The sequence below is a fragment of the Osmia bicornis genome, chromosome 10 (genome assembly GCF_907164935.1).
Source record: "Osmia bicornis bicornis chromosome 10, iOsmBic2.1, whole genome shotgun sequence".
NCBI classification, from domain to species: Eukaryota; Metazoa; Arthropoda; class Insecta; order Hymenoptera; family Megachilidae; genus Osmia; species Osmia bicornis.
Window position 1 is genome coordinate 6001877 of NC_060225.1, and position 23740 is coordinate 6025616.

The window sequence follows — 23740 nt, forward strand, 5'->3', positions numbered from 1 at the left end:
CGCGACAAGATCGATGGGAAGAATTTCTTCCTCCACCTACCAATATTCTACGCGAGAAGCTGTTCCAGAATTAACAAGTCCCACAAGTCCCCCTTCGATTCGACGTACGGTCCAATATTTCAACCTCCGCGTCGAAGTATTTATGGTGGCTACAAAATCGATGGCGGGCCCGAACATTTTCGAGGTTCCTTCTTTTACCTTTTTATCTCGGAAAGGCAGAGGCGGACGACGTTCGCCGTGGCCGTAGGCGTGCTGGCCCAACAGACGTTCATCGATGGGCCTTACATGGAGCTCGTCTGAGTCACTGGCCAAACTGGACTATGCAAATGCGTTCGGCAAGCCTGTAGAGAACTGGTCGTCTGTTTACCACGTTAAATCTTCAAGCAAGATGCTTTTTTACTTCTATTTATATAAGACGCTTACCATCGCGGCTGGGACGAGACTCGATCAAACGTGAACGAGACTTTTCGTACATCGACTGAACGCGTCGATGTTTAACAGACTGATTAGAATGCTTATATGAACTTGCTAAATTATCACACGTTTCGGTTATTTAACCCTTTAATTCATTATTCGAGTGACTCCAGTGATCGTCGGTTTAGAGGATGAGCACGGAGCATCAAAGCGAGGAGGGTTTTTAATAAAAATCAGAAATAATTATACCAGGCTCGATCCATAATTAATTATGCATGGATGGTGGCGAAGGAAATGGTAGTTCGGGTCAACGAAACCGAGACACGTCGCGTCTGGAGCGGGAGGAAGGTAGGCGAGTACATTTATTCAATCTAAACAGCCTTGGGGCCTTATGGTCGGACCGAGGCCAGACAAACGGATGTCTGCTTCTCGTACACGCAGACCGCAACACCGTCTTCGTGGCTGTTCGTGCCTCCTCGTACACGATCGTGCAAACTTGGACGAAGCAGGCTATTACCAAGACTCCAGGTGAAAGTGTCCAAGGGTTTCGTAACGAGCCACCAATACCGATTACTTTCGCGACGAGAAATCGTTCGGCTTCGTTGCGATCGGCCCGGTCACCAAACTAATCGGGTCGATTTTCCCTAGGAAAAATTAAGAAGATAAAATGGAAAATGATCGGTTTTTGAAATGGATAGAGAAATTCTCGGTGTCGCGTGGATGATTGCGATCGTCGCCGACAGCATTAATCTTGTTGTCGGATCGTTTTGCGGAAGCGACAACTTCCACGGGACTTCGGCCTCATTAGAAAGCCTCCGAGCCGTTCTTCTTCCTCCGGGATCAGCGTGGATGCTAATTATAAAGCGTGGAATAATGAAATCATCTTACCGCGCGCGTTGCTCGCGAACTCGTTGACTTCCTTGAGAACTTTTTCGCTCGAGCTTCGAGAGATACGGTTTTATTAGCAAGCGGGACAACAAATTCCAACGAATTAGCTACGTGGGATTAGTCGACCAAAGTTATTAAGACAAATTGTTCGCTAATCGTCTCGACCTCCCGGCAACTTAACGATCCCTCGCGTTTCTCTATCGCGGCTCCTCCCCTCGATCATTCTTTTCCCAGCTCATTGATTTCTCTCTTTTCTCTAGCGATTACCAGCTAAAGGAAACGATAAAAGAGTAATGGAACCGTTCAATGTATATTTTACAAAAATAAATACACGACGATCAACGCCCTTGCGACACGCACTGCTATGAAACGCAACCTATTTACAACCACGATCCACCTCGTGACGTCGATTACATTATTCTTATTTACATCGTTAGTCGTGGAACACGGGCAAGAATCATGATAAATATTCGTTACGACGTCGCGACGCTCTTTTCTTCTCCCGTCACGCTAGAATGCCAAAGGACATTGCGATTAGGATCAGGAACGCGTTCACCGCGAACCTCGCCGACGAGTCGGCCACGTGCTGCGTTAAAATCTGACACTGCGAATTACGAAAGTGTTTCACGTTCCCCTCGGAGTCCCTCGCGAGTACGCACAGCTCGTACTTGCTCCCGGAATCCTGCAGGTCCTGAATTTTAAAAGACCTCTCGCTGTAGACGAGATCCTTCTCGATAGCGGACTTGCTGCTCCCAGATTCCCGCACCACCACGTAGAAATCACCGATGTCTTCTCTCGATGTCACGTACCACGTTGCCTTCCAGCTCTTCTCCTCTTCGTTGCTGAAACAATCAAACGTTTTTTTCAACAATTCCATTCGACTATTAAAACATTCGAGCTTTCCGAACACGTACTACTCGATGTCTCGATACTTCACGTCTGGAGTAATGTCGAATTCCGGATACTCTTTCACATCCCTCTCCCCGCAGCCCATCAAATCTTCCGTCACTTCGACTATCCGTTTCTTTGCAAGGTAATTCGGTGAATCACAGGTGACGTTCGACCATTCCTCTGGAATTTCCGTGTGGGTGCTGAGCCACCTCTTCAGAGGCCTCACGTAACAATCACACTGTAATTGATTTCCTAGAAAAATGAATTTTATATTGCATATTTCATCCTCCTATCGAATACTCGCAAACGCCTGTCTTCGTTACCGGAATATCGAAGTATCGTGCCGTTTTTTATGATTTTCATAAAGGCGTCATTGAAAACACCGATTGCGTTCGATTCCAAATCGAGGACCTTCAATTTCGTCAACGGCAGGATTTTGTTCAAGGGAACGTAAGTCAATTGGTTGTGACTCAGATAGAGATTAGTCAGATTCGTAGGTAGTTCGAAGATATCCGGTTCGGAGAGATCGTTGATATCGTTGTAGGATAGATCCAACGTTTCCATAGCCGTCAAATTCCCAATCACATCTAACAATGCAATCATATAAATTTCATACTAAGGATATACTTAACTCGCTTCTTACTTACATCTTCGAATTTCATTGAGATTATTGTGACTGACGTTCAAATACTGAACCTTCTTTGCTCCAACAGTGAGTTCAAAATTGAGCACAGGCATTGTGTTATAAGACAGATCGATCTCTTTCAATCTATAAGGAATCCATGGATCATTTGGGAAAGTTTTTCTAGTGACGAAAGAGATACTATTGTGACTTAGATTGACCCTCTCCAGAGATAGACAATCGTCCAAAAGTCCATGAGTTTTATTATCCAGCTTCTCCAGCTTGTTATGAGAAAGATCTAGTGTCCTAAGGGAGACGAGACCTTGGAACGCTCCATTTGGAATGTAACTTAGTTCGTTGTCTGTCAGATTCAGTGTCAACAACTGCAACAACCCTTCGAATGCTCGTGTGGTCACGTTTCGTATCTTATTATTTGCCAGATTCAATTCGAACACGATTGGAAGACGTCCAAACGCTGCCTTACTCAGTTCCGTCAGCTGATTGTCCTGAAATCATTATTCCCATATATTATTTTCTTATGTTCGATAAAACGCGTTGTAATTGGTTGCGAAGCGATCGTTGAACCTGCATGTAAAGATACTGCAAGCTGGTCAGGGTGCTAAGTGCCTCCCAAGGTGGCCTGGTCATGTTGTTCGAGCGCAGGTTCAAACTCCTCAAGGTTAACAGGTTTTCAAAGCTTCCTTGCTTAAGATTATCCCCCAGTCGATTTCCAGCTAGGTCCAAATAAAGCAGAGCGTTCATCGACGGCCACACGTCCATCGTGGGTATCTCCTCCAGCAGATTTTCAGAAAAGTCCAACGAACCCAAGGAAATCGGTAGCTGAAAGATCTTTGTCAGTCGATTGTTCCTCACCGTCAGAGTCCTGCGATGCGAACAGAATTTTCCTTTGAACGAATCAGTTTCTTTTTATTCGATAATTAAACTTTTAACGAAACGTTCGAATTACCTGCAACTCGGTAACCTGGTCAAACTACCGCGAGCGACGTCGTTCAATTTATTATAACTCATGTCCAGATCCAGTAATGTCGGTAACGGGCCAAACGTGGACGGTTTGATCTTTTCCAGAGAATTGTAGGACAAATTCAGAAATCGAAGGCTGAACAGAGTCTGAAAGATCGCATTATGTATTTCGGACAAGTTGTTATGCGACAGATCGATCGTGTGGAGCTCGTAGAGTTTCGGGAACGTCTGACGAGGCACCGACTGTATCAAATTGTGCGACACGTTCAGAACTTTCAGACCGGTCATGTTGTGCAACGGCACCTGCAATTATTATTACAATAATCGTATCGCTGCGAGATTCTTATGCACTCGATTCATCGTTTTATTCGACGTTCAACGACACCTGGTTCAGCGCGGTGAATTGATTGTAACTCAATTGCAATTCCGTGGCGTAGGTCGAGCTGTCGAACGAATACCTGGAAATGTTCTCCAGTTTATTGTAACTCAAATCCAGCATCGTCATGTTTACGCAGTTCTCAAACGCTCCCGGCTCTATCTTCGAAATCTCATTATGCGACAGGTTGATTTTCGTCAGATAGAGATCCTTGAAAGACAATTTCTCTATGACCGTGACAAAGTTCTCAGAAACGTCCAGTACCTACGAAGAGAAACGAAAGATAATTTCCAACGAATCTTCTTTTAATTTCGAAAGAAGACATAATTTGTACTGTCCGCGCACCAAAAGAAGGCCGTGCTCCACCAAGCTAAAAAGACGTTCGCACCGCCCAATGCTCTTCTAATAGATCGACTTTTTAGTTCGATGAAGCTCAGCCTTCTTCTGGCTGTGCGAATAGTACCTCTACGAACTGGAGTTGATTGAACATCTGGAAATCGATCTTCTTGATGAAATTCCTGGCCAGGTCTATGGTGCCTATCCTAGTGATCGGTCCGAAAGTTCCTCTACCCACATCGTTGATCTGATTGTCACTCAGGTACAATCTTACCAAAAATCGCATCCCGCGGAAAGTGTTCGAGTCGAGTTTCCTGATTTTATTGTGGCTCAGATTGAGCACTTTCAGCAAAGAATTTCTCGCGAACGTTCCTCTGCGAACAATCGAGATACCAGTTGATACGATTCACCGAATATTAATTGATACACCTGTTACCTCTTCAGATCTGCGATCGCGTTGTGAGACAGATTGCACCAGCCCATTTTCGTGAGATCGGCCAAATGTGAACCGTCTAGTTTGTTAATCAAATTGTGAGAGAGATCCAAAAATTCCGTATCCCTCAGACCTTTAAATTGATTTCTTTTCAACTCTTTGATTTCATTTTTGTGAAGATCCAACCTCTTCAGTTTCTTCAGAGGTGCCAGCGCTTCCACGGGTAGAGATGTAAGAGTCCCTGTATAAAAAATTATAGAAAGTTAGAAATCTCCAATGGATTCTATTTCCTTTTTAAAGAACCCACTGTACCGTTAGTAATCTCCAGTTTCTCGATTTTTGCGGCTGCCGCGCTATCGGCGAAACTATCCACCGGCAAAGTGGAGATTCGATGTCCGGCGATGCTGAGGATGCTCAGGTTTCCTAAAATCTGCAACGCTTGACGAGGAAATTTCTCCAGGGTACTGTTCACCACGTACAGCTCCTGGAGCGTTCTGTTGACACCCAGAAAGCTGTGTTCTTCGATCAATCTCAATGGAGTGTCGATGAATCTCAGCACTCGAACGTCCAAAGGATAAAGTGCCGGCCCGTAGAACCGTCCTTCCAATTAAACACGATAAACATAGTGTTTAAATTATCGTTAGATCAAACAGTTGAGGTGCTAACGACGACTGACCGTGGTTGTATATAGTAAAACAGGAAATGGGAGAGCAGAAGAAGGACATTACACTCACCTATGTTACATCTATACAAAACGAGTTCCTCGATGGGCATACCCTCGTTGCCCAGATTCGAGAAGGCCAAGCTCAAACTGGCCAGATTCGTGTTCTCGCAGTGGACGTAAAGTCCCCTGTCGCTGCCTCGAACGCACACGCATGGATAGACGTATTTGGCTTCCTTTGGACACCTGAACCGTGGCCCGGGTGGCACGTATCCACCCATCGCGGACAGCACCAACAAAAGCCATAACAACGGCAAGAGTATCATCGTCTGTGCAACGAAACAATAGGATCGTTTCAATTAACGTTTCATTACTCTCGGGCTAAGTTCGCGCAAAGTTCCCTGACGATGGAAAAACACGCGTTAGCTGAAACAATCGCTCAAACTTGATAGAGGTTTGATTAGTCACAACTGTTCTGTTGTAATCGCGAAACGTGAGAAAGTTTTCCCTGCGCTCGGTTGATCCCGCGTTAGATTCGCGCCTCGATAACGCGCTTATAGATACCTACGCGAGCCAATTAAAAATTTCCCTCGATTCGAAACGCGGCCCTACGCGATCGTTTATTTCCATTCTCTTCGTTCCTTCCTGAAACCGTGACGCGTTAACTCTGGAAACTTCTAGCCTTACTTCTATTCCCTTGTCGCATACGACAAACTTCCTACGCGAACGATTACTTCAACGAGGATCCCTTCTTCGCGTAGAAAAATGAGAAAGATTTCGTGGGCGTAACGTTGATATCGAGGCGCGACTAATTTGTTCGCGGACCGGCGATCGCCGCGAGGCAGACGCGAGCTGAAACAAAGAAGTCATGAAGAGACGAATGACCTCGTTGTTGCTACTTCCTTGCCGTACCACCGCGTTTACGGGGAATTGCGTGCAACCACTGTTATCTTCCGTGTATCTGTTTAAGCGACTCTAGCTGACTATTCAACCCGCGAGATCTGAATGATAAATCAAAGATTCGGAATAAAATTAACCAATTTCTATCGCTTCAAATTTGAATAATTCTAGATCGTGGGCAAAGAAGATCCTTGAAAAAAAGCGTGGGACAACGATGATTTCACAAAGATCGATGCGTAATTAAGGCGCTTTGTTTATAAAGAGGTCAACGAGGCGTGTCGCGATTGAGGAGAAAGAATAAGTTAAAATTTTGGCGGGAATAGACTAAGTTTCGCAAACGAAGTAGCTAATGATCGAAAGTTCGCGAGGCCCACTGACCTGAGAAACAACAACGTACCAGCCATGCTTTATTGCGGTTCCAGTAATCTAGTAATTCAGCGAGCGAGAAGGTAAAAAGAAAAGTGCGGTGATCTAGTTTCGCTGCTCGTTTATGCAACGTTTGAAACACTGCACGAACCTTCCATGACGGACAACCGTAAATACATCGTTTACCAAACAAACGACTAGAATCGGGAAGTATAAGGAATTTTTTTAATGAAATTATGCAACTCAAGTTATTAATGGATTAATACGCGTGTTGTATAACTTAAGACGAAATAACGAGTGGATGCAAAATAGAATCGTACGTAGAATGAAAACACTGAAGTCCTTTCACTTATTTTGAGCCGACCTTAACGGCGCCGCGGCGAAAGCAATGAACCGAATCACTCGGATTTCAAGCTGCCACCGAAAAAATTATGTTGCACCGGTTCTGTTGACGTAACTTGGCTGTTCGATACCCACTATTTCCCGTAGTTCGATTACGATGGAGCAAGAGAAATCCGGCGAGGACTATCGAAAGTACACCTTGCTTGACACGGAATCGAACACGCGTCTCTGCGAATCGTTAAGAAGAGATCTATGCTCGTGAGAAACACCGTTTCCGTTCTCCGATCGAGGAAAGAAGAATAATTGATGCGCGAAGAAAATAAACAATAAACCATGCTCCACTTTTCGTGGCCAATTAATATTGTCACGATAGCGTGGCGAAGGAAAGTTCGAAATGCCTGGAATAATATCAATTGTTAGGTCGATGAAATTTCAATTTTTCGCGAGAAGGAAATGTGTTCGCGAGGCTGACAATCAGATGTGGTTTTGTTTCTTCTTTCTCCTACGTGAACCGCGTTCAAGGATATTTCGTTTCACCAGTTGTCCTTGCGTTGCTTTTTGCCAGGTAGGATTAGAACAAAAATTAGATACTTTTTGAAACGCGACGCCGATTGTTGCAATCGATGAAATTTTACTCTGAAGTTACTGATGTATGAATAAAATGTTTTTTTCATAAATTGGAAGCGTAAAATGAGAATGAGAATTTGTAACTGAAAGGGAACAATGACAGCCGAAAAAGCATGTTTACCAGTGTTAAGAGAAGTAAAGTATATCTCTGACGGCGCATTGAAATCACCACTCACCGAGGCTGCCGGATGACGTACGAACGCACGTGGAACGGTGACAGAAAATTCGATCGCGTTTCTACATGGATTTACCAAAACTTCAACGATATCACCTTAATTAGCGTACGAACAATTTTTAAAATTAATTCGAAACTGATTCAAGCTAATGAAAATAAATTAATACCTGTAAAATTGTATTTTTATCGTGAATAAAATACCTTGTTATTGCACTTCGCCCGAATACGACTCTGAAATCACGATGACAGTCGGTTGTGTTAATTAGAACTTTGTCTTCGAGTCACATATTCGACGTTCGTCAAACTCGTGTCTCCTGTTTACCAGCAATGTCGAAAGGAGAAGAAGAGAAAGAGAAAGAAAGGAATGTTCACGATAACGTTTCACCACATTTCTGTTTTCGAGACATTCTGCGAGTGGTTCCTGGATGAGGCTGACGTGAAAACTGAGCCACGGCTCGGAGCTGAAGAGAAAGGCAGCTTGAGAACCGAGGCCTCCCTCATTCGCAGTTGATATACTCTGTCCTTTCGTGGACACGCGACTCTCTGACACCGAACTAAGAATATCTCTAACAGACGGCCACTTTAAGGTTGCGCTTCATTGGTTCATTGGCTCTCAGGGACGTATCGAAGCAAAATTTTTCGTTCCCGATCGAAACAGATTTCATTTCATCCGAGATCTCCTTTTCTTACCCTAATTTCTATCCCTGTCAAAAATTACCATTGTCAATTATTATTCCAGAAATAATACGTCGTTATAATTGAGTGATTTCTCTTGATGGATAATCGTTTCTGGAAGGCGCGCCTACGATAAAAGAAAGTTAACTGGAGAACCACGATCGCTATTGGTCGATGCAGGTGAAAGTCACGTAGGACTTAGAACCTGGTTACCTGTCTTCTTTAGGTACCAGTGACATCTCTTGGTACCTGTCGATAATCCTACCGAGATTTTCGATCGATCTTATCGTTTAAATAATTTGAAATAAATAAAATTTTCTTTATTTTCACAATGGCACGATTCGTCTTAGTTTTTTGTCTAGAAGATTTAGACTCGTCGGAATGTCACTACCGATGTAACTGCAAGTATTTTTTATGACTTGCGATATTCTAGCCGGATATTCCAGTTAACCATCGTTTAAATGATAACGAGAAAGAGCGTCACGCTTTTCGAGAAATTACATGCTCGTTAAATTCTCTTAGTTTCGTTGAAACATCGGGAGTGTCAGTGAAGACAGCTGCTGCATCAGCAGAGTATCGCTATTCAAGCTCCAAACTGAAAATAAATCAGGATTTTTAAGATCATGATTTATTCTATACCACTGCTGCTTCTTCCGCTTCGTAAGTAAAAGAAATTCTCTAACAATTTTCAAAAAGATAATTGAACTTTGCTCTACAGGAACGTTGCTCGCAATCGCCGCTTTACCAACTCTTGGTTACGTGGTAAGAATCATTCTCCTTTGAAGAATAATATTTAAGAAAGAATTTTTTAAGCGATTTGTGTAACAGGACCGACACCGTTTGGAAACTTACGAGAATCTGTCCGAAGAATCAAACGATTTCGATCTCTTTGCGAATTTGACGTTCCGATTCTCTTGCGAAGGAAAACAGACCGGTTTGTACGCGGATTTGGACTACGATTGTCGAATTTTTCATGCCTGCGACGATTCTGGAAAAGGTTTTCCCGTCATTTGTCCAAATAATTCATTGTTTGATCAAAGGGAACGAATCTGTACCGACAAAGAACCGGTCGACTGCGAACACGCGGACGAATGGTATTTCTGATTGCAATTAATTTAAATTATCTTTCAGAAATCTCACAGACATGATTTTTCTTTAGGTTCTATTTGAACGAGTTGCCGTATTCTATGGAAGTGAACGAAGAAGACGATGCAAAGTCGAAGGAGAAAAAAGAAGAGAGCTCGAAATCGCAAGAGAAAGAAGTGCCTTCGGTATTACCTCTCTTGTTATCGTGACAGTGAAATATACAATTTCAAATTTTTTTAACTATTTGTGTCTTGAAAATCAACGCGATACACTGTAAAATAGAAGCAATAAATAAACTAATAAAATATCTGTGAAGATGTCTTCCTTTTGTTACAATACCTTTCAATCCTGAAAGGGTTCGATGTACCTAAGCAATCTTGTTCCTATCGAGAATGCAAGGTTATAAAAAGAAGAAAAATAAAAAAGCAAATGTGCAAGGAGACTGTTTGAAATCCTTGAGATCTCTTGATCGTAGTCCTTTCTTTTCATTTTTAGTTTTAACGAAAAATACGAAAAATCTAGTTGAACATTCGGAGGAAACGAATTAGGAAAAAAGTAGTAGGATAGATGGATTCTCAGACGTTTATTATCGCGAACGTAACACTGGCGAGAATCGCAGACAGTCTTACAAACTAAAGCCTTTACAATTCTTGTATTTCATCATTGAGCACATTGATTACATGGAGATCGATAAAAGAACAGTGTAACGAAGGATTTTCTTACCCGTCACCGCGAAAACCCCGTGGGGTGAAATAGACGAGAGTCGATTTATTGCGAGATTTACGTTAAGAGACTTAATCGAAATAAAGGAATGTCAGAGCGTTATACTTTCTTACCTAAAAACCGAGTCTTCGAAGTCCGTGCTACGAGAATATCTATTAAAGTTAGACGATTACATTGAGGAAGACTGAGAAAGTTAAACGACTGTCATCAGCCGCGTACGGAAGAAAATTAAAGCTAGCCCAATACAACGTTCATTGTTATTCAGCCTTTAATGGAAACACGACGAAACCTAGAAGTTACGTCTAAACGCATAGTAAATCAAATGCCGTGCCGTTATCTATAATCCTACGAGAGAATAATCGCTATCTGTTACCCTAGAACCCTCGGTGATATTCGAAATCGTATGCAATTAAACGCCTTGAAATTTCCAAACATTCGATATCCGCCTCAGCCTATGCTTTCCCTACTCTAATCACTATAAAACTCTACTCTAAAAATCGTTCTAGTACCCATGACGATGTCCGTATTGAGAGGGCCAAGTGATACCCGGTCCAGTCTTGTGGTTATCGTAAACGTATTTGATTTGTGGATGACTGTTGCCGCCGAAAAACGAGTCTCGTATCATTCCAATGATAGCCGAACCCAACGCCATGTTACTGATCATGCCAGCCATCGAGGCAGCCGCGCGTGCATGAGCCAGACCTATTTGTATGAGAAATGATAAAACCATCCCGAACCCTGGTAACATCTGGCCCATCTTCATTTTCATCCCCCTAGCCAGCTCCGTCATGGAGTTCGTCATCTTCTTCGATATAATCTGATCGTCCAATTGTGGCAATCGGATAATCAACCCTGATCTTCTACTCTTTTCTTCTGGCTCTTCCACGATGATTTTATTCTCATCGACATCTTCCACCTTTTCCGCGTCAGAGTCTCTCAGATAATTGTCCGAGTGTTTTTCCAGGAAAGATTTAAAAAGATTCTTGGCTCGTTTCTGTCGTTGCTTTTCTTCTTGGTCCCCGGGGGACTCTTTTTCAAAGTCATAGGTTACTTGGCTCAGAGGCAACACGAAGTCCTTTTGAGACTCCAAAGACACGATATCCACTTCCTTTCGCGATTCTACGTTCTCGTCCAAAGACCCGAGCTGCGAGTCTGCGTTGCGCGTAAGCTTTTCGTGTAATTTCGTACCGAAAAGCACTCCAAAAGCGTTGTACGCGTCCTCGAGATCGAAGTACTTCACGTTATCGTCGTCTACCCCGGGATCGCTCGATTTGATTTTATTCAGAAACATGGCGATGATCTCGTCGTCGTTCATGGATCTTTTAATGTCCAGGTATTCCTCGCTGTCCTTCAGGAATTGAATATCAATGTCTCTATGCTCGAGATCGTCTATGCTTCTTTCTTTCTTATCTTTCTCCTTTTTCGGTTTCTCGCCTTCGGGACGTTGATCCAAAACCTCCTCCATGATATCGCTGATGATGGTCAATATACTAGGCAAATTTTTGTTGTCTTTGATCTTTGCAGCTCTACCTTCTCTGAAACCTGTCACGCTAATCCCGACCTCGTTGTTTCCATAGCCTTTGATCTTCAGGAAACCCACGTTCACCTGATACTCGTCCTCGGCTAGTTTCCTGTACCAATCGAGCAGAAGCTGTTCGATAGAATTCTTTCTCTTCAACAGCTCCTTCTCGAAGTCCTCGGTGGACATGTCGAAAAATTGCTGCACCTGATTTTCCGTCTCTATCGAACGTCCAAAGATACCGAAACTCGGGAGGCTGGGAAGCAAGGAAGGTAAATTGCTGACGATCAAAGGCCAAACGAATATACCCACGCATCTGATGAAGCTGAGACTCAAAAGACATTGTATCACTTGCGAGCCGATTCCTTTGCTTGATCCTCTATCATCCAGATCCTCGACTATCTTCAGAATTTCGTATTGATCAGCGGTCAACGAGTTCCTGATCGTAGAATTTAAACCGTCCACGAGGTACTGTTTCGATTTTTGAAAACCCGTGCCAGTCTGTTTCGCGTTTTCTCTATTTTCTCTAATTCGAATGAGAAGCTGAAGGTATTCGGATTCCGTGATGTTTGGAAACGTGTTAGGCGTGGACGTAGAACTATCTGATGCGTTTTCGGTCTCGTAATAAGTGTTGAAAATTTCTGAGCTACTTCTACGTTTCCTGCTTTTAACTTTCGACGAATCTGTTGTTCCTAATTGCGAAGCGTTACCGGGTAAATTAACTTTCTCGTTCGAAATGTCTAAGAGGATTCCTGTCGGTTGCCCTGCGTACTCGGGGATGACTCCTTCGTTACCTGCAAACGAAACACGAATCAGAAATGATGCTGACGAGGTCAGCGTATATAATCAGACGGTAGATTCACCTACTGACGGCGTGATCGATGATGTTTTAGTCGCTTGAGTTTCTTCTGTTCCTGAACGAGAGGGAATCACCGAAGCCGAAGAGTTCTGGTTCGATTCGGATCCCCCCGAGCCTGGATTAGCGGGTGACTGAGGGATGACGGTTGGCAGTTGAGAAATTCCGGTCGGAATTTGAGAGGTGCCTAGAAAATAATTAGCCAGAGAATCAGCAGCTGGAATACCGATATACTCAGGAATCTGAACGATGCTGGGGAACTGAATCAACAGCTCGCTAAGACTGACTAAGTCCGGCAAGGATGGTATAAATTGCTTCAAGATCGGCCACGTAACGTTGTTCGTACAAGCCAAGTAATTGTAACGCTTCGTGCAGTCCAACATTCTAGCGACGTACGGTGCACGATTCGAAGCCGGTATTATCCTCCCGGCTAGATTAATTATATCTATCTGCCGTTTGTTCAGGTGAGAAGCAGCAGTGTCACTGTTGTTCAAGTAACTTTTCTCGAGCTGTGCGTTCGATTTTTTCAGAGCATCCAACAGAATGTTCTCTATCTTTTGTTCGACATCCTCGAACGCTAATTCCGTAGCCTTTTGATTCACGTTGTTCCTCGAAGTCTGAGCTTCCAGGCTAGCTGATGGATTTTCTGCCAGGAACACTTGGAACCTGATGGAACCGGAACCGGTGGCGGGCAGCTGAGACAAGCTTCCGAAATTTGGGAAGCTAGGCATCCAGGGATAAGATTGCGCGAGCGTTGGCCAAATGATGTCCCTGGTACACGTCAAGAAATTTCTGTCTCTGAAGCATGGCACGATGTTTTCGATGAAGTTCGCTCGCGATGGGATCGGTAATAAATTTTCCGCGATTTGCACGATGTTGATCTGCTGTTCGGTCAGATACCGAGACAGTTCCCCGATCCTCGCCGCAACTGGAGAGCCTGGCAAGTTCGGCAACGACAATTGCACAGCCTTCAAAATATTCAGAATAATCGTTTCCGGCAGCTCGTTGTAAATCGGGAAAAATCTGGTATCGGTTATGGTCACCGTGGTGTCTCCGTGTTGGCCAGTCTTCACGTCGGTCTCCGAAAGCCGAGTGTCCGAACTGGCACCGGGTTCTGTTATGTTTTGGCCAGGGATCGAAATGGTCGAGTTGTCGATAACAACGCTGCCTATCCCAAAGTTCGGGAAACTGGGCAGCCAAGGGAAGTATTGCGTCAAAGTTGGCCAGATAATGTCTCGGGTGCATAGCAGGAAGTTGTTCACTCGAAGACATTCGATCATCTTGTTGGCAAAGTCCGGTCGAACGTTCTCGGGAAGCAGAGTGTCCACGATGCTCACGATGTTTCCTTGCTGGTCGTTAAGCAAATCGAGAAATTGTTGATTCTTGATGGTCGACGGAGGTCTCGCGTTAGTTTTGAACGACTGGATCTGAACGGATCGAAGAATGTTACATATCACCGTCTCTGGCTGTTCCGTGAATATGGGAACGAATCTTGTCCCAGACACACTGATCACTGGAACGTTCGTTACCCTGTTTCGTGATTCCTTGTCCTGGAAAGGGATAGCAATTTTCTTCTCCTCTGTCTCCGGGATGACCCGTTCCTGCACCAATTCGCCGGTGTTCGTCACCGTTTCCCTGATTTCCAATAAATTCTGAGCGTTCGTCGAACTAATCGGGTTCCTCGCGTTCTCCAAACTCGGAAATTCGGGTAAATTCTGCAGGTACCTGCCGATCGTCGGCCAAATTACGTACCTGGCGCAATCTATAAAGTTGTTGTTCTTCTGGAGATAAGTAAGAACATCCGTGATCAACGTTGCACGAGCGGAAGGCGGTACAAGACACTCGGCTAAACGCAAAATATCGATCTGTCTCTTGGTGAACGTCGTGAACGTTATCGTGTTTCCCGTTAAGATAATCGGCGAACTTTCCGAAGATTTATCGATGGAGATCCGTAGATTCAGCAGGATATCCAGGATCAAGATCTCTAATTCGTCAGAAGACTGCGGTGCACCTTCTCGATTCTTCAAGGTGTAATAAGTTGGCGCGTTGGTGGGGTTTTCAACGGAAGCGCCGCTAATGGGCCAGTAGAAGCTCAAATCTGGATAAGTTGGAATTTCCGGCACGTAGCTGCCGATATCCGACAATGCTGGAACGTGAAAATCGGGCAACAGACTGGAAATATCCGGCAAGGTGGGTATAAATTGTCTGACGGTAGGCCAGGCCGAGTATTTGATACAAGTCAGATAGTTGTACTCCTTCATGCATCTGACGGTCTTTTGAACAAACTCCGGTCGATAAGAGATCGGAATCAATTGCTCGGCCATGTTGATGGTCAAGAGTTGATCCTGAGGTAAGAGAGGAACGTAATCCGTCGACTGATCCAAGAAAGATGGCGAGCTCGATATACGCGGTTGTTCTTTCAAAGTGTTCTGAAGGACCTGAATGATTATCGCTTCCGGTCTGGGTCGCCTCGTCCTGGTGGCATCGGCGTCCACCACCTCTGGTAGCTCTCCGACGTCCTCCGAGAAGCCGGGGAACGGCAAGATCGGATATTGCGGTGTCAGATCGATGATCGGGTACCAACTTTGGTAATCCGGGAAAGCAGGCAGCGCTGGGAAATATTGTTTGATGAGAGGCCAAGCAAAGTATTTAACGCAGCTGAAATATTCGAATCTTCTGACGCAGGAGAACATTCTGTCCGAGTACTCTCTTCGCAACGTTTCCGGCAAGAATTTCTCGGCCATCTGAAGGATGCTCAGCTGATTAGAGGTCAACAATTTCTTCAGCGTCTCGTTCTTGGGATCGATGTAGGATACCAGCGTCTGGTCGCTGGGATACGATTCCAGAGCATCCTGAAGGATATTGTACACCACGGCGTCCGGAGTGATCAATCTGACCCGGTGAAGATCTTGGGCCCTACCGGACTTTTGCCCGTTACCCTGAAACAAGTCAAACACGTTTATCTCGATCGGGAAATTCGGCAAATTTTGACTGACAGATTCTGGAAGATTGTCCAGCACGATCGGCCAGACAAAGATTCGCATGCAATTCAACACGCTCAGCCCTTGAATGCATTCCACCAAGTTGCTGACGAACGATTGTCGCTCTCTCACGGCTACCAATTGCTCGGCACATTTGATTATCCGCAACTGGTTCTCGGTCAACGCGACACCTTTCACGCTGATCGCGTAAGATTCGTTCAAAGGCGGCAATCTCTTCGAGGACACGATCCGCTCCAGCACGTTCAGCAACTGGTCCTCCGTGAACTTCGGCACTTCCGGAAGCACCTCGATCGCTTGCTTTTTCAAATTCGCCAAGAAATTTCTGTCTCTAATCTGACTTTGAAGCGTCGCAGCCTGGTCTTTCCATTTCTCGAGAATACTAATCCCTCCTACCGGTAATTTATCGTCGATTATCGATTTAATGTTTTTTACCTTGCCTCCGTGTTCCCCTTCAACCTCCTGCTCCATGAAGGCAACCTCGTCCATTCCGATCTCCCGTTTCGAACCGGCGATCTTCGAGCTCTCCGTCTTCTCCGTTTTCTGAGCATCCAAAACATCGTCGCGAATCGATATCAACTTTTTTATCTGTCCCTCGACGATCGACTGCTGTTGTCCGTCCGATATCTTCTTCTCTTCGGCGCTCAGATAAACGGTTGAACTTTTGTGTCTGGATTTACCCTGGGATTCGCTCAACGATCTGTATCCCCTGTTCTCCAGCGATTCCTCGTTCTCTTCGATATTCGAACGTCCGCTCGAGCCAATTTCTTTTTTATTCTTAATGATATTCTCCTCGTTTAGCTTGATTGATTTTCGAAAAGAGCTAGGAATTTCGTCTTTCACCTCTTGAATGCGAACACGACTCTCGGAGGGCTTTGGTTCTTCCTTCGAAGGGGAAGAAGCAACACCGTCAGCGTCCACTCGAACATCGAACCGTCTGATCCCTTCGTCCCTAATCTCGTCGACGGGATTGCCTTCGCCTTCGCGAAACTCGGGCTTACCGGTCAGCGCCACATCGTTTCGTCTCCGTTTCTTCGCCACGCTAGCCTCTTCGTCTTCGTTCAATACCTGACTTCCTTCCGCGCGAACCTCGTCGATCTCCTTCGCTTCTCCTTTCTCGAGATCGCGGACGTCCAATCCGTGTCCAACTTCCGACCCTGAATTCTGCCCTCCTTCGATTCCATGGCTCCCAGAGGGTACCACCTTTCCTCGTACTTGTTCCGGTACACTAATCGCTTCCGTCTTCTCCGGAGTTAGCTGCGCGCCGCCTTTGCTTTCGATCGACGAAACCTTCGTCCCGGTTTGACCCTGGTCCTCTTCATCGTGGTGCACACTGCGAGCTTCCCCAGCTCGAACAACGAGTAACAGAAGGAAAAGACAAAGGAAGGAAGGAGGGAAGAGACGGAAGATTGTTGGTAGCTGTAGGCTTCGCGGGTTGAGTGCTCTCATGGTCGCGGTCGAGAGGCGAATGTCTCGGCCACTTCTGTGCCGGCCTATGGTCAGCCATGGAGCAGAGGTATGGTTAATACATACACACCATCGTCCAGCCTGTATTCGACGAAGATGCTCGCGAGAGTGTACGTACAGGCTCGGCCAACGAGACGCGCAGATTCGCCAGTCGGCGTAGATAGGCAACAGTGCCGAGAATTTCCATTTTTACCGTTGCCCCTCTACGAGCCCTCCCCTCGGGGTTGCGAGGCAATCGAGTTCCCGATCCAACTGCTGTAAACGCATTTTACCTCTTTGCTTCTTACAACCTTCTCTCCACGGGGAATAAACATTCGCGGAATTCTTTTCACGAATAATGGCCATCTTCCCGAGATAACGAATGAAAAACACGCTCGAAAGCTTAGCAGAAATTAGGTATCGAACGCGATCTAATTTTTTAATTCATTTCGTAGAACAACGGGTTAGTTGCTTCAGCTGCTGACCGCTACGTCTATCCAGTTCTGTTTCTTCGTGGGACCAGAACGGTAATGAACCGATTAGCCTTGAGGCAATGGTGCTTGGAAAATAAAATGGCAGACTTCTCGCTGCGAGATTTACGCTCGCGCTTGGTTACTCGGTGACTTGCACCTCGTATTCGGTACCACGGTTCAACCAAGCGTCTCTTTTCATTTGCAATTCTCTTAGGTCAGCGTGCGCGTTAAGTTAAAAGAAACAGAGTATCCAGTATTTCGTATTCTTTTTACAGTGAGGTTTGCGAACAAAGCGGTCTCGCGGAGGATGAAAAGTATTTTCAAAGCGTACGTACAAAGTTTCGCAAGGTCGCAGTGGGGATCGAACGCGAAACGCAAGGCTCGAATGGGAAGGAAGAGAAAAGGAGTAAAAAGCGCGTATCGGGGGAAGAAGTGGTCGCGGAGGCTGAAGGATACTGCACGAATAGAGTGCAGGCCAGGTTTCAAGTCCATCTTTAATACAGAGCCTTTCTGGTTCTGGCGCAAGGGGTTGGATTTTTAGTCCTTGAAGGGATCGAGAACAGAAGGGAGGAAAGGGGAGGGTAAAGAATATGGAAGGGTAAGGAATTTTTACGAGCAGCATTATTTTCCGCGATAGCCACCTCCTTCGTTTCCTTCTTCGGATTCTCTTTTCTCTTCTGTCTTTCTTTCCATGCCGGATTCAGTGTGCAAAGCCGATGCAGTAAACCTGTACCGCTTCTCTTCCTTTTATCCGTGCTGCAGCAGCCTGCTCTTAAGGTGTTTCCACAACGCCTTGATTTTATTACCTTCCTCGCTAACTTTACCACCGTCTCGCAAATCACTGCTTTCGCTCGCTCGTTTTTACCATTTTTCTCGTTGGAAACTTTCACGCCTCTCGTCTGCGCGTTGCGTCAACCGATTGTTTACGAAATATTGCTGACCGCGGTGAATTTTATCGAGCGAAAGAAATCGACATCGACCGGCCGGAGAAGTCATCTGCGTCTGTAATTTCATCGAAATTGCCAATCTCTGTGATTACCCGCAGACTCTGGGAAACGAGCGAAGACGCAGAGCGGCTACTCGATTACGTAAATTGAAACTACGCTGGAAAGACGACTCGACGCGACGGATCTAATGCGTGTCATCGTTGACACTAAGCGTCTATGATCAAGCCTTTCCATTCTCGAACAACGTCATTCGAAGCGAGGAATGTACACGGATGATTACGGGACAGTGACCGGGACAGGTGATATTGAAAGTGGGACGTGGTGTACACTGAACGGACGAAAAATCAAAGTCCACTGTTCGAAGAAATTATTTTTCTTTCTTCGACGTGTTCGCGAACAAAGAGGATAATAGAAGCAACCGTTAACGAGCAATAGAAGCGTGAAAAGTTGCGCGGTCATAACGCAACCAGTGTACGGTCTCGATGGCATTCTCGAAAAGTGTTTCAAGCGAGCCGCGTCCACGAAATTGCCGGCCAGCAAGAAATTCGAGCCACCGCGCAGATCTACCGCGCACGCGACGACCGATCCTCTTTTGACTTCGAACGGCGTCGTGCTCGTTCGTCCGAATCATACGCCGACACGTACGGACTCGATTAACACGTTGTATTTCGTGGTTCCTGTACTCGTGACCGATCGTGCGACCATCCACGCGATCCTATACGGTGAAAAAAAGAAGAAAAAAAAAAAGAAAGATAAGCGTTTTCCTCCTCTCGAGTGAATCCGCGGTGTCGATGAAGAGGATCACGTGATCGCAACCGGTTCGATGATGCGACCGATTGGCTGGACGCTAACGTGCGCGCTGCTCGCTACCACTTTTCCAAAAAGCGCAATCCTACCGAGCGTCGAGTGTGTTGGTGTCCACACGAGCAACGAACATGAAGAGTCCGAACGCGCGAAACTCGACGAACTGTCGCGACCGATTTCCAAGGACGCCGTGCTGGATCTTCGTGTGCAGCAGCTTCAAGAATTCTTGCGCGGCATCTTCGGCAACGAGAGCAACGTTCAAGGTGAGTTTTTAATACCTATATCGTGAATCATCAAAGGACTGGTGTATTAATCCCATTGAAATGTCCGATTAGAGGCAAGGACGAGCAGACAGGCGCGAACGTTCGGTCATAAACGCATCCAGTTTATGCTGATGCCGATGATGTATAAAATGGGAGCGATGATGACCATGCTGACTGTGTTAACAGTGATCTCGCTGAAGGGATTGCTCATTGGTAAGCTTCGCTTATAGATCGCTCTTCCTACAAATACATAACGGTTTAGCTTTGATACTGTACACCGTGTGCATACGAAATCAGGAGACATCGTCGACCTATTTATCGATAACGTCATAGAACCAAATTTAACACGTTGGGCACACCTACCTAATGAAATTCCTTTTCTAATTCATCATCGTTCTGAAAATGGATCGAATTTACGAGAGGATTTTATTTCAGGTGCCATTCTACTGATACTCAAACTGAGCACGTTAATAGCCAAGTTTTCCTCTGGTTGGCAGCACCATGCACCGACCTGGTCTGCTCAACCGATCCACGTGCACGTTCACAATAGTCTACCTACGGCTCATCAGCAAGCCTACAGTGGCTGGATGCCGCACAGTGGTCCAGAAGACGATGACCATTATTATTACAAAGGATAATTGAGAATAATTGCTCCTTAACTGGGACAAGAAACGCCGATAGAACGATTTATGAATTTAGTTAGCAAAGAATTTTCCTGCGTACCAAAGGAACTCTCGAATTAGTAACGAGTACTTTAGATTCGTTTTTATTTAATTCAGTGATGCTTTACCGCTCGTAGATCGTAAGTAGGCTTTAGAAAGACAAGACTGACGTCTGATACGTCATTCCGAATCCAAATTGTAAAACCAAAATTACAAATGCTTGAGTTTAAGCGACCACCTCATTTTTACCTCACGTTAGCAGTAACGATTTAATTTATTTGTAAAGCAACCGCTTTCTACCTATTTACAAGTTAGCATGTATCGTTTTAGAATGTATTTATTAAACTTTTCATCAATTCTATTCGATTTTTCTATCATTTCATAACCGTCGGACGATGAACTCGAATTGAATTTTCCGCGGTTCAAGGTTGGCTAAGCGTGCGTATTACACCTTCTATGACTTCAATTGCACCGACAGACACTGAAGAGACCCAGTTTCCTGGTTTTCTAGTGGGGTAGCCACATAGCGCAAAAAAAAAGAAAATGTTCTCCACTTACTAGATCAGCTAGCAGTAGTCTGTTCGCTGATCGGATGCAAGTAACACGCGTTTCATACTCCGGTTATGAAATATTCTAAAGAAAACCGAGCCATTCTTCATACAATAAGATGTTTCTGCTTTGAAAGCTAATTGGCGTTGCTGAGGATAAAGAAAAGGTAGAAAGCGAGTGACGAATGGTGTCGAATGAAATGAAATATTTCTATTAATTTGGCTAGCTGAAATTTCCTTTCTAGGAGGAAGGAAGCCATGAATGGAATGCGATCAATTTTCTGCTATTTCTGCTTCGTGATCATATTGGAGAGTGTTGTTCATGCTGAAGAATCGAACGACCTGAATGAAAATCTACGACTTGATATATCTCGAGGAGTTACGTTGCACGTCGCAAACAATACAACGAGCATAGTTATCAGAATGTCGACTCTGCTCAAGAGTAAGTATTTTAAAAAATCTATCGAGAAAATCTTTACTTGTTCTCATTAATGTTGTGCCTCTTTGCTTTTAGAAAACGATATAGAACAGAGAAACGTGGGCAGATTAGGCTTTAAAAATGGTATTCTGAAGAGAATTGGTATGACGATGATGATGATTCCGATGATAATACAGGTTCGATACGTTCTTTAGAGAATTAGCGAGGAACAGTCGAATGAATATTAAATTTTCATTGTTTTCTAGTTAATCACCTTACCGGCTGCCCTAGCGTCCATCAAAATGAGTTTGTTACGAAGTTTATTGGTAGGAAAAATAGCACTAATTGTGATACTCTTCAATGCGCTGAGGAATTCGCAAAAATCAGAGGTGGTATTGGTCCACAGACCTGAGTATCACGAACACTATTACAATTCTTATCATCAACCGGAAGACGACGACGAAGGCTGGGTGGGAAGATGAAGAAAACGCAAGTTCTTCGAATAAAACATCTTCGAGCGCATCATGAACAATGCATTATCGTTTCTCTACCTGTTTTCTTATCGACAAAGTGCGTGAAACTGTGCTGTGACGACGCTAAAGAAGACATTATTTCTGTATAAATTGTAACGTTTCTTTTTTTCTTTTTACGAAAATATAAGATTTAATCGAGATCGTTATGACTTCCCGTGTAATCGAACGGCACTCGTTAAACTCTAAAATGAAATTTAAATGGTAACTCGAGGGAACGTTCTGTGAGACCACCAATGGCAGGATACTCGAGCTGACCTACTTAATGCCTCACGTAACGGCATTTCGGTCCAGATTCTCAAGCCTTTGACTCCTACGGCGCGCTGGTTTTCCCTTTTCTCTACCGTTAAATATACATCGAAATCGAAATTAATACAACATCACCGATCGTTTTCAATAAACAACACGATCATCTCGACATGACGAGACAAGATCGAATCGCTTCCGGGGAGATAGAAACATTTCAGGAAACCCAGGATGGTTCAACGTTGGAATAGATGGAATAACGTTAGAAAAATGAGTTCTACTTTTTTCTATGAAAGGTGCAGACGTAACGTCGCGTGCTGACTGTGAATCGTTATAGGCGGATATGGACGAATGTTTAGGGCACGTACCGAAAGTCCTGTCAATGTCGAATTTATTTTCCAAGGCCTCGATATTCGCGGTGCGTATACGTGCCAGAAACCCACCTTCCGTTTGTATATTGTATTGTTTAGTATGCCACCGTCATCGATCCTATATCGACAGCTAGCCATACCGAATCGTAGTAACGCTATACCGTTTTCTAAACTACAAAATGCAGGATGCACAACGTATACGTGGCAAATCGGAACCGAACCCGGACTAATCTCTCGACCAGTTGACGCATAGATCGTCCTCGCTCGACTTGTCGACGTGAAAGTATTTAGCGTTTTCAGAAATGCATAGTCGAGTTTCTAATTAGCCGTCCGAACGACGCCACGAGACATTCCTTTTTGCGAAAACTCTTGGAAAATTCAAAGCCTTCCTGGAGAATTAATTAATTGATTATGAACTCGCTGCGTTACTCGAGAAAGTAATGTCGTCTTAATGAAATTTAATATCAATTATACCCTTGAGAAATGGTACAAGTCAATTAGCCGAGGGAAAAAAAGAAGTAATTGATTAAGCTGACTGTTCGTGATAAACCTTCCGAATAATAATTCATGAGATGTTATGACAGCAGCTCTCTGTTACGCTACGAACACGCGACATTATGCGTCCGACACGCGAAACGTTTCTATTATGGTAATCTAACCGAGCTGAAGATTGTTCAAACGTTCAACAAGATCTATCAATAAATACTCTGTTTCGTAACAATCAAAAGCCACTGAAGAAGTAATGAAAAACGGATAAATAAAATGCAATTTATTTTTTGATAGCACATCTTTTCGAAAGTAACGATTTCACTTTAAATAGCGATAAAGATTGGTGGAAATTAGGTTGAATTAACATCCCGGTATAGTTCCAAGCGGAATTTCTGTGCTCGCCTCGGTCCACGTACGTGACTCACACGCGTGCCAAGCTAACAAGGTTGACAATCCTAAATCCACAACGCTTTTCAGCAACCAGAAAAGATCGCTAACGCGCTATAAAAAATTCATTTCGAACAGAACACGGATTTCGAGCTTGTACCGGTTTTGCGGGAATGCAACTGGCAAACCCGGTTAATTTGCAGGAACCGTCGAACCAGGGTTAAAAATAAAATTCTACTAATACCGAAGAAAAAAAAGAAATAATTCATTAACGAAAGTACCACAG

The 23740-nt window shown here is 44.5% G+C and overlaps 5 protein-coding genes across 5 annotated transcripts; 3 read left to right on the top strand and 2 right to left on the bottom strand.

Moving 5' to 3' along the window:
• Positions 1 to 1593: 1593 nt before the first annotated feature.
• On the bottom strand, positions 1594 to 6034 carry LOC114880385 (insulin-like growth factor-binding protein complex acid labile subunit). Its single transcript, XM_029196339.2, has 11 exons — positions 5676 to 6034; positions 5254 to 5541; positions 4945 to 5182; positions 4636 to 4882; positions 4182 to 4436; positions 3783 to 4099; positions 3401 to 3698; positions 2841 to 3321; positions 2517 to 2780; positions 2217 to 2445; positions 1594 to 2144 (listed from the first exon to the last, which is right to left on the bottom strand). Exons 1-11 carry the CDS (start codon positions 5926 to 5928, stop codon positions 1808 to 1810), a joined length of 3207 nt encoding a protein of 1068 aa, XP_029052172.2. The 5' UTR covers positions 5929 to 6034; the 3' UTR covers positions 1594 to 1807.
• A 3144-nt stretch (positions 6035 to 9178) lies between these two features.
• LOC114880378 lies at positions 9179 to 10078 on the top strand. Its single transcript, XM_029196317.2, has 4 exons — positions 9179 to 9347; positions 9406 to 9449; positions 9516 to 9781; positions 9847 to 10078. The coding sequence occupies exons 1-4, from the start codon at positions 9311 to 9313 to the stop codon at positions 9980 to 9982; spliced, it is 483 nt and encodes a 160-aa protein (XP_029052150.1). The 5' UTR covers positions 9179 to 9310; the 3' UTR covers positions 9983 to 10078.
• A 433-nt stretch (positions 10079 to 10511) lies between these two features.
• Positions 10512 to 17319, bottom strand: LOC123988274. Its single transcript, XM_046287580.1, has 3 exons — positions 16306 to 17319; positions 12879 to 15810; positions 10512 to 12809 (listed from the first exon to the last, which is right to left on the bottom strand). Exons 1-3 carry the CDS (start codon positions 17317 to 17319, stop codon positions 10999 to 11001), a joined length of 5757 nt encoding a protein of 1918 aa, XP_046143536.1. The 3' UTR covers positions 10512 to 10998.
• A 1668-nt stretch (positions 17320 to 18987) lies between these two features.
• Positions 18988 to 20777, top strand: LOC114880375. The gene is made up of 3 exons (XM_029196313.2): positions 18988 to 19803; positions 19876 to 20016; positions 20239 to 20777. The coding sequence occupies exons 1-3, from the start codon at positions 19560 to 19562 to the stop codon at positions 20439 to 20441; spliced, it is 588 nt and encodes a 195-aa protein (XP_029052146.1). The 5' UTR covers positions 18988 to 19559; the 3' UTR covers positions 20442 to 20777.
• A 494-nt stretch (positions 20778 to 21271) lies between these two features.
• Positions 21272 to 21923, top strand: LOC114880379. Its single transcript, XM_029196318.2, has 3 exons — positions 21272 to 21455; positions 21528 to 21628; positions 21698 to 21923. The coding sequence occupies exons 1-3, from the start codon at positions 21272 to 21274 to the stop codon at positions 21911 to 21913; spliced, it is 501 nt and encodes a 166-aa protein (XP_029052151.1). The 3' UTR covers positions 21914 to 21923.
• The last annotated feature ends 1817 nt before the right edge of the window (positions 21924 to 23740 follow it).

Excerpts from the sequence above, each read along its gene's own strand:
- LOC114880385 (XM_029196339.2), bottom strand. The coding sequence starts at position 5,928 with ATGATACTCTTGCCGTTGTTATGGCTTTTGTTGGTGCTGTCCGCGATG. Across the intron at positions 5,542-5,675 it reads TTTGTATAGATGTAACATAG|GACGGTTCTACGGGCCGGCA; the intron begins GTGAGTGTAATG and ends TTTAATTGGAAG. Across the intron at positions 2,781-2,840 it reads TCTCAATGAAATTCGAAGAT|ATGTGATTGGGAATTTGACG; the intron begins GTAAGTAAGAAG and ends TTGCATTGTTAG.
- LOC114880378 (XM_029196317.2), top strand. The coding sequence starts at position 9,311 with ATGATTTATTCTATACCACTGCTGCTTCTTCCGCTTC. Across the intron at positions 9,348-9,405 it reads ACTGCTGCTTCTTCCGCTTC|GAACGTTGCTCGCAATCGCC; the intron begins GTAAGTAAAAGA and ends TTTGCTCTACAG. Across the intron at positions 9,450-9,515 it reads TACCAACTCTTGGTTACGTG|GACCGACACCGTTTGGAAAC; the intron begins GTAAGAATCATT and ends TTTGTGTAACAG.
- LOC123988274 (XM_046287580.1), bottom strand. The coding sequence starts at position 17,319 with ATGAGAGCACTCAACCCGCGAAGCCTACAGCTACCAACAATCTTCCGT. Across the intron at positions 15,811-16,305 it reads AAGGGGAACACGGAGGCAAG|GGTAACGGGCAAAAGTCCGG; the intron begins GTAAAAAACATT and ends GACTTGTTTCAG. Across the intron at positions 12,810-12,878 it reads ATCGATCACGCCGTCAGTAG|GTAACGAAGGAGTCATCCCC; the intron begins GTGAATCTACCG and ends TTTCGTTTGCAG.
- LOC114880375 (XM_029196313.2), top strand. The coding sequence starts at position 19,560 with ATGATGCGACCGATTGGCTGGACGCTAACGTGCGCGCTGCTCGCTACC. Across the intron at positions 19,804-19,875 it reads CAACGAGAGCAACGTTCAAG|AGGCAAGGACGAGCAGACAG; the intron begins GTGAGTTTTTAA and ends ATGTCCGATTAG. Across the intron at positions 20,017-20,238 it reads GCTGAAGGGATTGCTCATTG|GTGCCATTCTACTGATACTC; the intron begins GTAAGCTTCGCT and ends ATTTTATTTCAG.
- LOC114880379 (XM_029196318.2), top strand. The coding sequence starts at position 21,272 with ATGAATGGAATGCGATCAATTTTCTGCTATTTCTGCTTCGTGATCATA. Across the intron at positions 21,456-21,527 it reads AATGTCGACTCTGCTCAAGA|AAAACGATATAGAACAGAGA; the intron begins GTAAGTATTTTA and ends CTTTGCTTTTAG. Across the intron at positions 21,629-21,697 it reads TGATTCCGATGATAATACAG|TTAATCACCTTACCGGCTGC; the intron begins GTTCGATACGTT and ends ATTGTTTTCTAG.